Source organism: Oratosquilla oratoria, chromosome 37 (genome assembly GCF_046742065.1).
Source record: "Oratosquilla oratoria isolate Oo_2021 chromosome 37, ASM4674206v1, whole genome shotgun sequence".
Classification (NCBI taxonomy): domain Eukaryota; kingdom Metazoa; phylum Arthropoda; class Malacostraca; order Stomatopoda; family Squillidae; genus Oratosquilla; species Oratosquilla oratoria.
The window spans coordinates 41,965,316-41,980,378 of record NC_134813.1 but is presented as its reverse complement, the minus strand read 5'-3'; the positions used below and the strand labels follow the sequence as shown (position 1 = coordinate 41,980,378).

Genomic DNA, 15,063 nt, shown 5'->3' with positions numbered 1-15,063 from the left:
CCACGGGGGAGTACGCCCACGGGGGATGGGTGCCGTAGAAATATGTAACTGTTGAATTCGTTTCTGTATGTTTGTTCGGTTAAGGTTGCTGGGGAAGGGAAAGGGTAAAGGGGAGGAAGGGGAAGGGGGGAGGGGGAAGGGGGAGAGGTTGTTTTGTCAATGTAAAACGGAACACTTCTTACCTTACAAGACGAAATGATGCTTGTTCGACTGAAATATGGTCTTCAATGAAAACGTGAAAGGATTTTCCAGATTTTTGTTGTTGTACTTAGAAAGCCCGTTTTCCTATATTAAGTAGATAAATAATAATAATGATAGTGATAATAGTAATAATAATAATAATAATAATAATAATAATAATAATAATAATAATAATAATAATAATAATAATAATAATAATAATAATAATAATAATAATAATAAAAATTTTCTCTTTTTGCTTTACTACGGCATATAGGATTGTTTTGTTGCTCAGTTTCTTGTCGATTTTGATTAGAAATAAGTCACAAAATCGTTAATCAACAACTAAGTCATTTTTCTTAACTCGTTCAACCTTGGAACCGTGTCCTGTGTTGAGTAAAATCGTATGTCTTTGGCGTGACACGAGTTCTACACTCACTCCTGAATGATTTTAATAAAACCACTCGAAGCGAACTAGAATAATATATCAAGCAACAGGGAATGGAAGAAACTGCTAAGCAAAGAGGAAGGAAAACTGCAAGAAATAATTAATCAGAGGTGAGGACTTCCGGGACAGAGGAGACCTTTGGCGAAGATTCGTAGAATCCGGACAATGACCGGTATATCCGACCTTGCGTCCGGTGGGAGAAAAAAGGTGAGAAAATCAACCTACTGATTCGTGAGAGGACTTCCTTGCCGAACAAAATCGTCTGACGAGCCACCTCTGCCCCTCGTGATAGGACAGCCTAGGACAAAGGGGGAATCACCCTTGGGTCTTGGGACTTATGGGGGAGGACCTTGCAAGTTCTGGTCACCATTTCCTCGTCTCATACTGAAATCACACTCAACTGGGCCATCAGCAACGTTCTCTCTAGGCTGTGCACATGTGCGCGCGCACATAGAGAAAAAATGTACGCACACAAGGTTTTCAAATGGTATTAAAATCCATTCAATAAAGAAGTTCCACCCAAACCTTAAATTGTAAATTCTCTAAAGATATGGTAACTTGCCAACCGTCAAACCAATAATTGTTCTTTTTTCTCTTCTAACTCTAGCGCTTCTATCGCAAACGAAATGTAACTCAAACTTACAAATTGTCCTTATTTGTTTAAATGATCAGATAATGACTCACACGGGTGCGTGCATACTTTAAAAAGATATATATATATATATATATATATATATATATATATATATATATATATATATATATATATAAAATAAAGGGAACATTGGCCATCAGTGATGACTGTAGCAAATCCCAGCTTGGCAGCAGTCCTTGCTGAAGGCCACTCACTCCAGCGTGGGTCATACCTTCTCCTTGAAGGTCAAGTAAGGTCACGGCCGCTTCTGGGTCGGGAGAGGACCAATTAAGACGAAAAGATTGATAGACCCTTCTTCTTCAGAAGGAACTCGAAAGAAGTCAGGACGAGGAGAACGAAGAAAAACGAACACGCACACGAACACACACACACACACACACACACACACACACACACACACACACACACACACACACACACACACACACACACACACACACACACACACACACACACACACACACACACACACACACTCCATCCAGATGCATAAATACTTGGAATAACCTAGAAATCGATTTAGCTCCAGGTTGTTTGTTAAGAAACGGAGACGGTAGCCCACGAGTGTAACTCATCTCCTGTATGTAACAAGTAAATACACTCAAGTACATACACACATACACACGTGTGTGTGAATATACTCGTACTGTGATTACTGTTGTTTGCACACAATACAACATTGTAGCACCAACACGCCACACCCACTCCCTAATTCGCTTTCTCGTTGACTGTTATCCAATCACATCCAGTGCCATTGATGTCTGGCACCGCAATCGCCCAGTCGCCTTAATCTCGTCACCCTTTGCATCTTCCTTTAACTCACTCACTTCCGAGGAGGGTGTGGGAGGGAGAGAGAGTGGGAGGGTGCCTCGGAAGTGAATAGAACAATCCTGGCGATAGGTGAAATGCCTCTTGACACGGAAGTGGGACTCGGAGGGAAGTGGCACCCATGAAAGACACAGGGAACAAGACCTCGAGACGTCAAAGCCCCGGCGATACTTTGAGTTGAAGACACGAATTAAGCCATCCACTCCCTGAAGACAAGAGCCCTTGGTGGGTTAATAGCCCTTGGGAAAGGTTCTTGAAGCGGCCTTTGAGTCGAAGACGTCTTCTGGACAGAACCTTCCTCAGGAAAGGTTCTTGAAGCGCCCTCGTTGTCGAAGACGTCTTCTGGGCAGAACCTTCCTCAGGAAAGGTTCTTGAAGCGCCCTCGGAGACAAAGACGTCTTCTGGGCAGAACCTTCTTCGGGGAAGGTTCTTGAAGCGCCCTCGTTGTCGAAGACGTCTTCTGGGCAGAACCTTCCTCAGGAAAGGTTCTTGAAGCGCCCTCGGAGACGAAGACGTCTTCTGGACAGAACCTTCCTCAGGAAAGGTTCTTGAAGCGCCCTCGTTGTCGAAGACGTCTTCTGGGCAGAACCTTCCTCAGGAAAGGTTCTTGAAGCGCCCTCGGAGACGAAGACATCTTCTGAGCAGAACCTTCCTCAGGAAAGGTTCTTGAAGCGCCCTCGTTGTCGAAGACGTCTTCTGGGCAGAACCTTCCTTAGGAAGGGTTTTTGAGGCGCCCTCGGAGACAAAGACGTCTTCTGGGCAGAGCCTTCTTCGGGAAAGGTTCTTGAAGCGCCTTCAGAGTCGAAGACGTCTTCTGGGCAGAACCTTCCTCAGGAAAGGTTCTTGAAGCGCCCTCGGAGACAAAGACGTCTTCTGGGCAGAACCTTCTTCGGGGAAGGTTCTTGAAGCGCCCTCATTGTCGAAGACGTCTTCTGGGCAGAACCTTCCTAAGGAAGGGTTTTTGAAGCGCCCTCGGAGACAAAGACGTCTTCTGGGCAGAGACTTCTTCGGGAAAGGTTCTTGAAGCGCCTTCAGAGTCGAAGACGTCTTCCGGGCAGAACCTTCCTCGCCGATGGAGCCGCGAGTCGGGCACTTCTGGAGAGTGCCAATTACGACTCTAATGGACCGGAGAGCGAATGAGAAAGCAGTTGTAAATGGGCGGCCTGAGGAGAAGAGAAGTTGGGGGAGGGGAGGGAGAGGGGGTGGGGAGGGACAGGGGAGAGGAAGGGGAGGGGTTGGGGAGGGAAAAGGGAGAGGAGGGAGAGGCGGGAATGACAGGTAGAGGAGGGATAGGTGAGGGAGGGAGAGGGGTGGGGAGGGAGAAGGGAGAGGAGGGAGAGGCGGAGATGACAGGGTAGAGGAGGGATAGGTGAGGGAAGGAGAGGGGGAGAGAGGGGATGCCAGGATAAAAGAGAGCAGGACAGGGGAAAAGAGTGGATGAGAGGGGAGGGAAGGGAAAAGAGAGGAGGGGAAGGTAGGGGAGAGGAATGGATGAGAGGTGAGGGAAAAATAGAGGAGATGAGGGTGGGAGAGGGAAAGGTTAAGGAGATGTGGGGAAGGGAAGGAAGGAGAGGAGAAGGGAGGGGACGGAAGGGAAAAGTAGGTAAGGGAAAAACAGGGTAGAGGAGGAAAGGGAAGGGGAAAGGAAGGGAGATGAGGGGAAAGGAGGAAAGGGATGGGGAAAGGTGATAACAGAGGAGGAAAGGGGAGTTATAGGAAAAAAGGTGAGGGGGAAAGCAGAGGAAGGGAAGGGAAGGGAAGAAAAGAAAGTGAGTGGTAAGGGGAGGGAGGGGAAGGCATAGGGGAGATGCCAAAGGACAAAGGGAGGAAAATGTAATGAAAGTGGAGGGAAGGAAGGATAGGAGGACAGGGCCGTAGTTTTTGTTTAACCAAAAGCCAGATTATCTTATTCGGCTGTGTTGAACCTTGAGGGGGCATAGAACCCTTTGTGTTCGCGTGGTGGAGACAAAATCGACTATACCAAAATACAGATTTTTTTTTTTTTGTGGGGGCGTTTTTCATGGATCAGTTGAGGTTCTCAGGCTTCAAAGGAATTGGCAATTACGTGGGTGCTGTTCCCTCCGTCCTTTAAGTCGAAAGAAAATAGACAAGGAGGAACGAGTAATGAGGCATATGTTCATACATACACTTGCAAATACACTGTATGTATGTATGTATGTATGTAGGTTCGGATGCAGGTATGTGTATGTATGTGTGTCTGTATGTATGAACGTACATGTATATGTATGTATTATGTACTATATACCCCAAATCCTTAATAGCGTTATGTCATAAGATGAGGCTTATATGTGTATGTATATATATATATATATATATACATATATATATATATATATATATATATGTGTGTGTGTGTGTGTGTGTGTGTGTGTGTGTGTGTGTGTGTGTATCAGGTTCGAGTCCTTGGCTGTACCACGTTTCAATTTTGCATGTATGCCTCCTCGAGTATCTCGATGTTGATGGCTTATAATTAAAGTGAATTGTGGTTGATGTATATATATATATATATATATATATATATATATACATATGAATATATAAATGTATGTATGTGTGTATGTGCGTATGTATATAAGTATGTATGTATGCATGTACACAGCTACATCTTCAGGTAGCCAGCTGTTTGAATTCAGAATAGCTCAAAACGGAATCCAATAGCCATCTGTTGGCTTCTCAGGCCGTACTCTGGACTGCCCCGTTGTTATTCCATTCCCACTGAACCCAGCCTTCGAGAAGTTTCCAGAAGACAGGGTAGATTCCAGAGGACCTCTGAGTCTTCCAGTTGGTAATTGGAAGAGGCTCGATCTTGAGTCTTGAGTCTTATTCGAAGTCTTATTTGAAGTCTTATTCGGAGGAAAATGAAACCTAGAAAGTTTCGTATACTAGAGGAGGTTTGCTAGTTTTGCTAGTTGCTAGGCGTTTTCTAGGCGTCGTTAGTTGTTTATTAGTTTGATATTGCTATGTTCATTTGAATTCTTGTATGCTTTGGGTGACTCGTGTTTTTTTAAATCTGCTTACGAAATTGTTGTATACAGAAATAGTGCTCCACTCGTAGGGTCCCGTCTCCGTATGTATATATATGTGTGTGTGTGTGTATGTGTGTGTGTGTGTGTGTGTGTGTGTGTGTGTGTGTGTGTGTGTGTGTGTGTGTGTGTGTGTGTGTGTGTGTGTGTGTGTGCGCACCAAGCTGTTGTATACAAGGAAAGCACTACGCTCATAGAGCCCCGTATCTATGTGTATATGCCTGTGTATTTGCCTAAGTGTATTTAACTGCTTGTCTATCTATATACCATCTATATACCAGGAGTTTCTTCCACCCTATAAGGGAGGTAGCCAAGTTAAGGCCACGCATCCACCCCAACCCATTATTCTCCCACCCATCACACGCTAAGCTCGTCGGGTCTCGGTCATGTGTAAATACGTCTGTGTATTCATGTTTACCAATTTTTTGTACACGAGGACAGAGGTATGCTTGCGTGTATTTGCGTGGTATTATACCTTTAAAAATGCAACAGAGAATAATGAAATGGCCAGGCAGCAGAAAAAAATGTACATCCAGGTAAGAAAAATGTTGAGTTCGTAAAATATCAATTAAAATTTCGCAGCCTGAAACGAAAACAAGCAATCAACATCCTTATCCTGTAAGGGAATAAAGTTGGAAATGAGTCGTCACTGAGTACATTCGGAGCCTGAAGTCAGGACAAGTTATAAGTGTCCTTATGGTACGAGGGAATACGGCTGAAATTCAATTGTCACAAAGTCTTAAAAGATCGCATAGTAGTAAATTGAATCCCCTTTAGGGAACAGAAGTTCTAGAGGACTGACTGAAGACGTGTGATGCTAGCCGGGTATTCATCCTATTCACTTATTTATATATTTTTCACTTATATATGTATATATATATTTATTCATTTATTACATATTTAGTTATTAATTCACATTTATTTATCTGTTTATTCATTTATTTCCTTATCTTTTTTTAATGGTGAAATTTATTCTCCTATGTTTTTTATCTTCTTCAGAGTCTATTTTTCCTAAATGATATTCATTATTTCTCGATATATACAATCTTCTACGATAAACACTCCAACATTTGATATTTTTGTCACCAATAAATTTCTGGCAAGCTTGAAAAAAATGTGGGAATTGAACGCTTATCTGGGAATAGCAAATGGATCTCTAATTTTTTTGACTGCTGAAGATTTATAGGCAACAATTTACAAAGAATGTGCAGGGAATCAATGGAATTTAAGAAAAGAGGGAAAAACATAAACATTATATTCCGCGTGAGCAGGATATGAAATAATCGGCAGTTTATCGATGTTCGTTTGGAAATTTATTCATATATCACTGGTGATAAATAGTTGCTATTCATATAGGGTGAAAAATAGTTGCTATTCATATATTACCCCTTTGTTAACAAGTCATTTGTGTTGTATTAACGTTGACAAATTCATCTGGCACAAACGTGAACAAAGATCTGTAGTAAAGTGTCTTGTAGCATAAGTTTTCTTTCATGAATAAGGGGCGACTTTATATTACAAATTTCCTTCTGTTCTTGTACTTAAGCATTTTTAGTCTTGATCCCCCTTTATACGTTCGATCCCAGAGACCATTAGTCACTGCCACTTACAATAGATGTCCGTGCACTTAGGGTAAAGGTGACAATTATGTCCGTAGCTAGGTTTAGAGAGAAATGAAATTGTTTGATGGACACAGAAGGGCAAAGGTTATGTTGCCATCTCAAAATTATAGACTTATGTAAATTATATATATATATATGTATATATATATATATATATATATATATATATATATATATAAATCTCTCTTGATAGCGCAATGGGCTAAGTCACTGCCACTTTGTCACGTCCGAACTGAGTTCGAGTCCTCGGCTCGACCACGTTTCAATTTCCAATATATGTCTCCGTCGAGCTCTTCGCTAGTCTCGTCTACGATGGTATGGAATTAAAAGTGAATTGTGGTTGAAAAGATGTTAAAATGTATGTGTATATATATGTATATATATATATATAATATGTATGCATATATATATATATATATATATATATATATATATATATATGTATATATATATATATATAAATATATATATATATATATATCGTATGGTCGTACGTTGACCTAAATATCAGAACGACTTATTTGAATAAGGTTGGGAGAAGCTTGCCGACCTAATTAAGTAGGCGGTAATCGTTCTCTTTAGTAAATGGATGTCATTAACCCAACTCTCTCTCTTTCTCCCTCTCTGTGAATAATCGCTGTTTGGGGTCTTGTGGTGGACTCGTTATCGGCAGCTCTTACCCTTCTGGATGAGAGCTCAAAGCTCATATACTGCCTGATCTGTATGTAATGTGTGTGTGTGTGTGTGTGTGTGTGTGAGAGAGAGAGAGAGAGAGAGAGAGAGAGAGAGAGAGAGAGAGAGACTTCAACTCATTCCGTTCTTTGTTATTGACCTGCTTGCCTTTTGCGGTTTATTCGAAATACAAAAAAAAAAAAAAAAAAAAAAAAATCATTCAACAACACCAAACGTGTTCTGTCGTGAAAAACATTTCTTGTGGGCTTCAAATACTGAAGCTTACTATGTTTAGTTTTAAGTCAAGACAATGAACATTCTTTTCATATTTATCACATGCCACCTAGAATACAACTTCCCCATTATGGTTCGTTCACGAAAGCCTGTCACAGAAACCCCGCCCACTTTAATTCTCTCTACCAATCAAGTAACAGCGATTACCAAAGAGGCGGTGCTTCAGTGCCGGACTACCACGAACGACGCAATTAGAATTGTTTTCATTTAGGAGGGAGGAGAGATTAGGAAAAGGAGGGTTAACACGCATTTTCACGTGTTTTCATTATTTTGTTTTTTTTTCTTGTCGCCCACATGCATTTTAATTCTTTTTTCTCTTGTCATCCACACGTATTTTGATTTTGTCTTTCTCTTGTCATCCACAGGCAACCCATCATGTTTCTCGCAGCTTGGCTGTTCTGGACAACCCTCACCTGCTGGTCACTTTCCGAAGTCTCCAGCTTACCACCAGGTACCATCGACCTCAGCCCTCCCAATGCCGAAGAAGGAGAACTTCTCGAGCTCCCCTCCCAGAAACGCTTCATCAGCTACATGCTCCGACCTCCCACCCTCTGGACCTCAGCCGAAAACGTGAACCTCGAAGGTCATAAACGTGGATATGAGAAGAACTTCCTCAGGTGGGTTGCGGTGTCAGAACTGAGCTTGATCTCCTTAGGAGGTTTGTTGTCAAAATAGAGATTGATGGGTCGGGGTGTCAGAATTGAGCTTGGTCTCCTTACGAGGCTTGATGTCAAAATAGAGATTGATGGGCCGGGGTGTCAGAACTGAACTTAATCTTCTTACGAGGCTTGTTGTCAAAACAGAGATTAATCTTCATAAGAGTTGTCGTTGGATCTTTGTCAAATCAATGTTAACCCCCCTTCCGAGGCCTCTCAAGGCCCGAGTCGATGTATTTTTGGAACTTATATGATCAGTTTCCTTTATACCAGAACTAATTCCTTAAACGTCTCCAAGGCATTCTAGAGACAGTATCGGACCACTTATTTTATTATTTCTTTCTTTCTTTTTTTTCTTTTTATATCCTCTGTCCACTGAAGGCTAACTCCATGTCGTTGTTTGCAGGTTCGGCCGTAACAATGGAGGCGTTGAGCTTGACGAAGACATTAGGTGAGTTAATTTCTAGTGTACCAGAAGCGCACAAAACAAGAACATTGACACCAAAGTCTACTAACACTAGGTCAGCCCACTAAGCCTTCCCCGCTTGTGCTCTCCAGCGCAGGGGAGGAACATGGGAGCTGTGACGTCATCTGGCCTGGTACCCCAGGGGACAGATAACCACAATGACGTCATTTAGCCCCATAGCTTTGTGTGTGTGTCTGCATCACTGTCCTCGCGATTCGGCAGCAAGTCCAGGAGAGACACGTGTTCCAGTTGTCTTGGTTCTAGGACCAGTGACGTAGCATGGCCTGACTTAGTATTAGTAGACTAAAAGCAACTTCACACTGGGCATTTTCTCGTCAACTCTTGTGAGTTCGTTTGGTCAGAATCGACTTCGGTTGCAATCTTTTACTTTTTCGATTTTTCAAATCTCAAATTAAATTTGGGTCATATGTTGAGAAGCTGGATAGCAAACCAAGAGAAGTTAAACCTGCATAAATGTTAGACACATTGTTGAAATACTCCTAGGGAAGTCTAGAACACTGGAACCAAAGTCTTCTTCTAGTTATTTGTATTCACAACTATTGACGAGAATCGGTTCAGTTTGAAGAGCCTGACGCTAGTTAGAAGTTGAGGCCAGTAATAAAGAATAATCTAGCAACAAGGGTGATGTAGACAAGGTCATCATATTAAGACAACAGGGTAGAACTCGTCGCACGGGATTTAAATTGAACAAATTTAGATTTATGATGGAAATAGACAAGATCTGGTTTACCAATAGAGTGTTCAACGAGCGGAATAGACTTAGAACCATGTAGCGAGCTCTGAAACTATCGGTTGTTTTGAAAAACGGTTAGACAACTTTATGTATGGGGATGACAGGAAGTAATGGACATGGAACTGCCTAGTGTAGGCCTTATGGTATCTTGCAGTCTCCTTCATTCGTATGTTCTTTAAGAAAAGGTTAGACAACTTTATGGATGGGGATGACAGGTGGTAATGGACATGGAACTACATAGTGTAGGCCTTATGGTCTCTTGCAGTCTCCTTCATTCGTATATTCTTTAAGAAAAGATAAGACAACTGTATAGATGGGGATGACAGGTGGTAATGGACATGGAACTACATAGTGTAGGCCTTATGGTCTCTTGCAGTCTCCTTCATTCTTACGAGTAAACTTATCCCCTGAAATGCTCTTGCAGCCCCATCGAAGAACCTGAACAGAACGCCATCGACAAGAAGAGTCCTGCCTTCCTTAGGTTCGGTCGTGAAGCCCAGAAGAAGAACAGGAACTTCCTTCGCTTCGGTCGCAACGACGGACACTTCGTACACTTCGCCAATGATGGACAGCTCGAGAACTTCGCTAACGATGGTGAACTTCCCGCCGGTGATCTCCTCGATCTCGAACTTGAGGCCGCTAAGAGGTCTCGAAACTTCTTGAGGTTCGGCCGTGCTTCCGACAAAAATTTCCTGAGGTGATTATTATTGTTATAATAATAATAATGATGATAATGATAATAATAATAATAATAATAATAATAATAATAATAATAATAATAATAATAATAATAATAATAATAATAATAATAATAATAATAATAGTAATAATAATGATAATAATGATAATCATAATAATGTAATAATAATAATAATTATAATAATAATCATCATAATAATGCCGTCTGCACATGAAGTGCAGATAATGAAAAGAACACATAGTTCGAAATAACAATTACAATTGCCGAGGATAACATTAACATTATTATCATTATTGTTATTGTTATTTGTTACCTTAACTTGTTAATTTCCCCACTCCCCAAAAAGTAATAAATAAATAAATATATAAATAAATAGATAAATGAATAAATGAATAAGTAAATAGATGAAATGGGTCTACCAATACTTGGTCCGATGTCGCCAATTTTCCGCGGTGATACTGCATTTCACTTATTCTTACTTGATTTCTGTTTAGTTTACATTTACTTTGTTTTTAATTACTTATATTTATATTTCTATAGTATCGATTTACCTATCTATTTATTCAATTCAATTCAATTTTATTTGATTAATTTATCTATTTACTTATTACTATCATCTTTTTTTGTATAGCGTACGCTTCTTGCCCTACTTAGCCTTCTTGCCTTTTGCAGGTTCGGCCGTGACCGCAACTTCCTCCGCTTCGGTCGCTCCGTCTCCGGACACGACGATAACGACCATGACGAAAAGTCCCTCAACTTTGGCGAGTCTGCCTCCATCGCCCCCTCCTCTTCTCCGTCCTCTCCAGCGAGTCAAATCCTTGACTCTTCCTCCCCCTCCTCCTCCTCCTCTGCAGCAGCGAGCAAAAAGCGTTCTCCACGTGCCAAGCGCTTCGCTAGCAACCCAATCATCGTCTCCTCTTACCCCGACGACGGCTACGTTGTGGAAGACGCGTCTCCTTTCGAAAAACGAGCTGACAGATTGGTCCTCGCTGGCCAGGGATCCCACGACATCAACCAGAGGGACGGCAACGGTCAAATGATCCGTCTGCGTAACTTCAGAAACATCATCCGTTATGGTTAAGAAGTTTCCTCCACCTCCTCTTCCACCTCTTACTCCTCTCCCTACAAGAACAACACCCCTACAGATACTCACTCAGGCCTGGACCCTGGATTAGACCAGCCTTTAAACGTTATGATATACAATGTGGAACACTGGAAACTCACCCTGCATCCCCAGACCCACTGAGCTGCACTTGTCGTGGTCTTTCCCTGTATATATCCTTCATAGTAAGCTGTGTATATAGATCATGGCCGACTGGGTGATTGTCGGGTACCCGTAAGGGCAGATGACCTATTTTTTATTCTTACGAATAACATGACCTATTTAGGCTGGAAAGTCGTGCGTTTCTTTAGCCTTCAAATATCCTCTTTTTGTCTTTCTGAGGCGGTTTCTGTCGAGCAGAAATGAGATGAAAAAAATGTCATACATTATCAGCTGGATATTAGACAAAAGATGCATTATTTTCATAAATATGCTTCATGCTCATGAAGATCAGATTTTTTCAACGAGTGTGTCCTACGTAAGAGTGGGTAATCCTTTCATGCTGTCTTTTCTTTATTGTTGCCCAGGAGGGAAGGGTACCTGCCGATGCCTAGGAACCCATGACAACCTAAAGCCACGACACCTCCCTCTGTAGCACCCACTACAGCGCCTTTCATTTCTCCCGACACCTCAGCCCTTCAAACCTTAAGTTTCTGAATCCCATCAGTCCTATATAAATATCTGTAATCTAGCACAGTTATCTCGATATCTAAGATATTTACTTCAAGGAAGTTTAATGACCACATGCTGATTTACAGTTGGAGATTTGGTCCTTATGGAACAAACTTCATTTGGTTCTAAGAAATGCAATCACTTACCACAGTCTGGTAAGAAAACGTTGATGAATACGTTTAGGAGACAGTGTATTTGTCTTCATTTGCATTCTGATCTCACTGGAAGCAACTTTGATTATAAGGAATAAAATTGTGACATAGTACCAGCAATAAGAGGTTCCTATCCTTTTAATGCATTAAACAACACTCCCAGTTTAGGAACAGACAACGTGTCACTGGAATGTATGTCATCTATTGTACATATGGTACAAAAATAAGCTGCTGTGAATTTCAGAGGTACTGTTAAATGACCATAGTTCTGAGAGTATTTATTCATAGCTATCAGAAGTAATACATCTTGAAACTACTACACGTGGAGACTATTGAAAATTTTCTTCAGTGTCCCAAATGCAAAAATAAGTAAATAAACAATCGTGCTAGTAGAGGTCGTACATTTCATGTTTGATAGTAACCTGTGGTTGACGAAGAAACTTGCTTTTCAGATGACTTGTATTAATTTGACTAATTTGCACAGTGGTAAAAGAGAAGTTATGCTGAATGATAAAGTTATTGACCAGTTCCTAAACTCTTGCACTGAAGCAAACCGAACAACATAAGAGCTTGAGTCACAGAGGCGGGACCTAGTCGTAATTGTCCAGGTAACATCCGTTTTGTTTTTATTTATTTTATAAATTTACTTATATATCTATTTCTTATGATTATTCTCCAGACCTGTGATATAAACCGTTTATGCTTTGCGAGTTGAGGAAGGTCAGCATACGATGCTTCCTCACCCAATCCATGATGACGAATCAAGGAGTCTGAAACTTCACCTCAAGCAGGGTGGTGCACATTTGTAGTAAATATTAGAAAAACAAATATGTAGGCAACACCCAAAGATATATTTTGGATCTTCCCTAGGAGTCACGTGTGTGTTTGATGAAAAAATTATCAAAAATATTCTATCTGCATAGGAATTGATTGAATATTTTTTTCTTAAATGTTTTGTTAGTGTCCTTTCATCTTTTGTTATCATATAAGTGAAGCTTAGCACACACCATCTATTTCGAACACATGACAAAACCCCAATCTGCATAGCAGACAAAACCCCAGTAGGAAAATTGTGGGAGGACATAACCTAACCTAACGTAACCTTAGCTAACGTAACCTAACTAACCTATCCTAAACTACCTATCCTAACCTACATAACCTCACCTGACCTATCCTAACCCACCTACCCTAACCTATGGAACCTTACCTAACCTATCATAACCTAACCTGCCTAACCTAAACTTACCAAGTCCTAACCTAATAAACCTAATCAAACTCCACCTGCAGATTGCCACTGGGGTTTTGTCCTTGTATGTCAGTTTAAACTGATTGGGGTTTTGTCCGTTGGGGTAGTGTCCATTCACCATTTGTTTCATCCTCTTCTTCAGTGAGCTAAAATTTAATTTGTAGCCATACTGTCTCCGTTAAAGGAACCCTACACTATCAGGAAAATTGGCGATAACCATTAGTTGAACACTTAGGTCTCATACATAAAATACTTGGCCCAATCTGGGGATCAAATGCCATCCCACAGGGTTGTAGCTCCTTTGGAATTAAGGAAAGCTGGAGGCTTTTGGCCATTTCTCCCATGATTTAGGGACATCTCTCTTGACAGTGTGTGCAAATGGCATAATCAGAAAAATGTCTCTCATCTTTATAGTCATGATTTGAGTCTCGCATTGCTCTTAGTCATGACTGTTACCTGCTCCAACAGTTCAAGCACATAGGTCAAAAGTGGCAGCCATATCTATATAATATACTTCTTGGTATTTACTCCTCACCTTCTCTTGACTGTAAGCATTCACAAGCATGAATCATTGGTAAACCTGTTAGTATTTGTAAAAACACTTCCACAAAACATGCTAATCACCGGAGACATGACAAAACCCCAACAGACAAAACCCTAATAGGAGGACATAAATTAACCTAACCTAACCATTTGGGTATTGTCTGTTCACCGCTAATCACCTTTACTGACTCCACATTCAGTTTTGGATAATTGGAATTGTGTGATGAGGCTGCCCCAATGCTTTATTAGCATTTAGACTATGGCCCAATCTTCTTTCAAGTGAAATTCATCTTTAGGTAAATTTCATCACCAGTGGTTTGCCATAGTCTCATACTCAAACTGCTATGGATGTAGCCTATACAGAGGACACTGAGCACCTTATCCTACTCTAGCCTATATCATCCTAAGACAACAATACAATATTTCTTCCCTGAGGCTGATCAGTGGTTGTTGCTGGCTATCTGGAACTGTGGGCCTTCTGCAAGAGAGATTTGGGGCAGCAGGTTGTGATTGCTTGAATGGTCATTACACCAATTTTAAGTCTAATTATTTTTTTATTTTTTTATTCTATTTTATTTATTTATTTTATTTTATTTATTTATTTTTTTTTTTGAGAAATTCTGCAGTACATATTATTGTTACTTAATGGGCACTCACTTAACCTCATACAATTTTAAGTTCCTTGGTCATACAGTACATTGCAAGGGATTTTAGAAATATGTCAATTTCGTTACTATGTCTCACTTGCTCTCTTTTGGTTGTGGTTAGTTTCTTATCATTCTTCCTGTGAGAGGTTCTGATATGTTTCTGATGATGGTCAAAGTGCTAGGAAACATATTGTTCACCTTCTATTATAAAACATTGGAAATAATTGGTTATCCATTTTATATTGATTGATCACATGAAGCAAGTACTGGATTATTTAATTTAGCAAGAGATGACATAAATTTCATATACATTGGCACACTCTGGAATACAAATTTTTTCTTATAAAAAAGGGTATAACGGAAGTTAACCTGTACATCAAAT

The 15,063-nt window shown here is 40.7% G+C and overlaps 1 protein-coding gene across 1 annotated transcript in view; it reads left to right on the top strand.

Annotated features, from left to right (window-relative positions):
• The window catches only part of FMRFa (FMRFamide related propeptide), a 178,387-nt gene extending 163,758 nt beyond the window's left edge, over positions 1-14,629 (top strand). The window contains exons 3-6 of the mRNA XM_076175633.1: positions 8,109-8,360; positions 8,806-8,850; positions 10,044-10,316; positions 10,992-14,629. Coding sequence (XP_076031748.1) covers positions 8,119-8,360; positions 8,806-8,850; positions 10,044-10,316; positions 10,992-11,400 — 969 coding nt within the window. The 5' untranslated portion in view covers positions 8,109-8,118 and the 3' untranslated portion in view covers positions 11,401-14,629. The remainder of the gene's footprint in view (positions 1-8,108; positions 8,361-8,805; positions 8,851-10,043; positions 10,317-10,991) is intronic.
• The last annotated feature ends 434 nt before the right edge of the window (positions 14,630-15,063 follow it).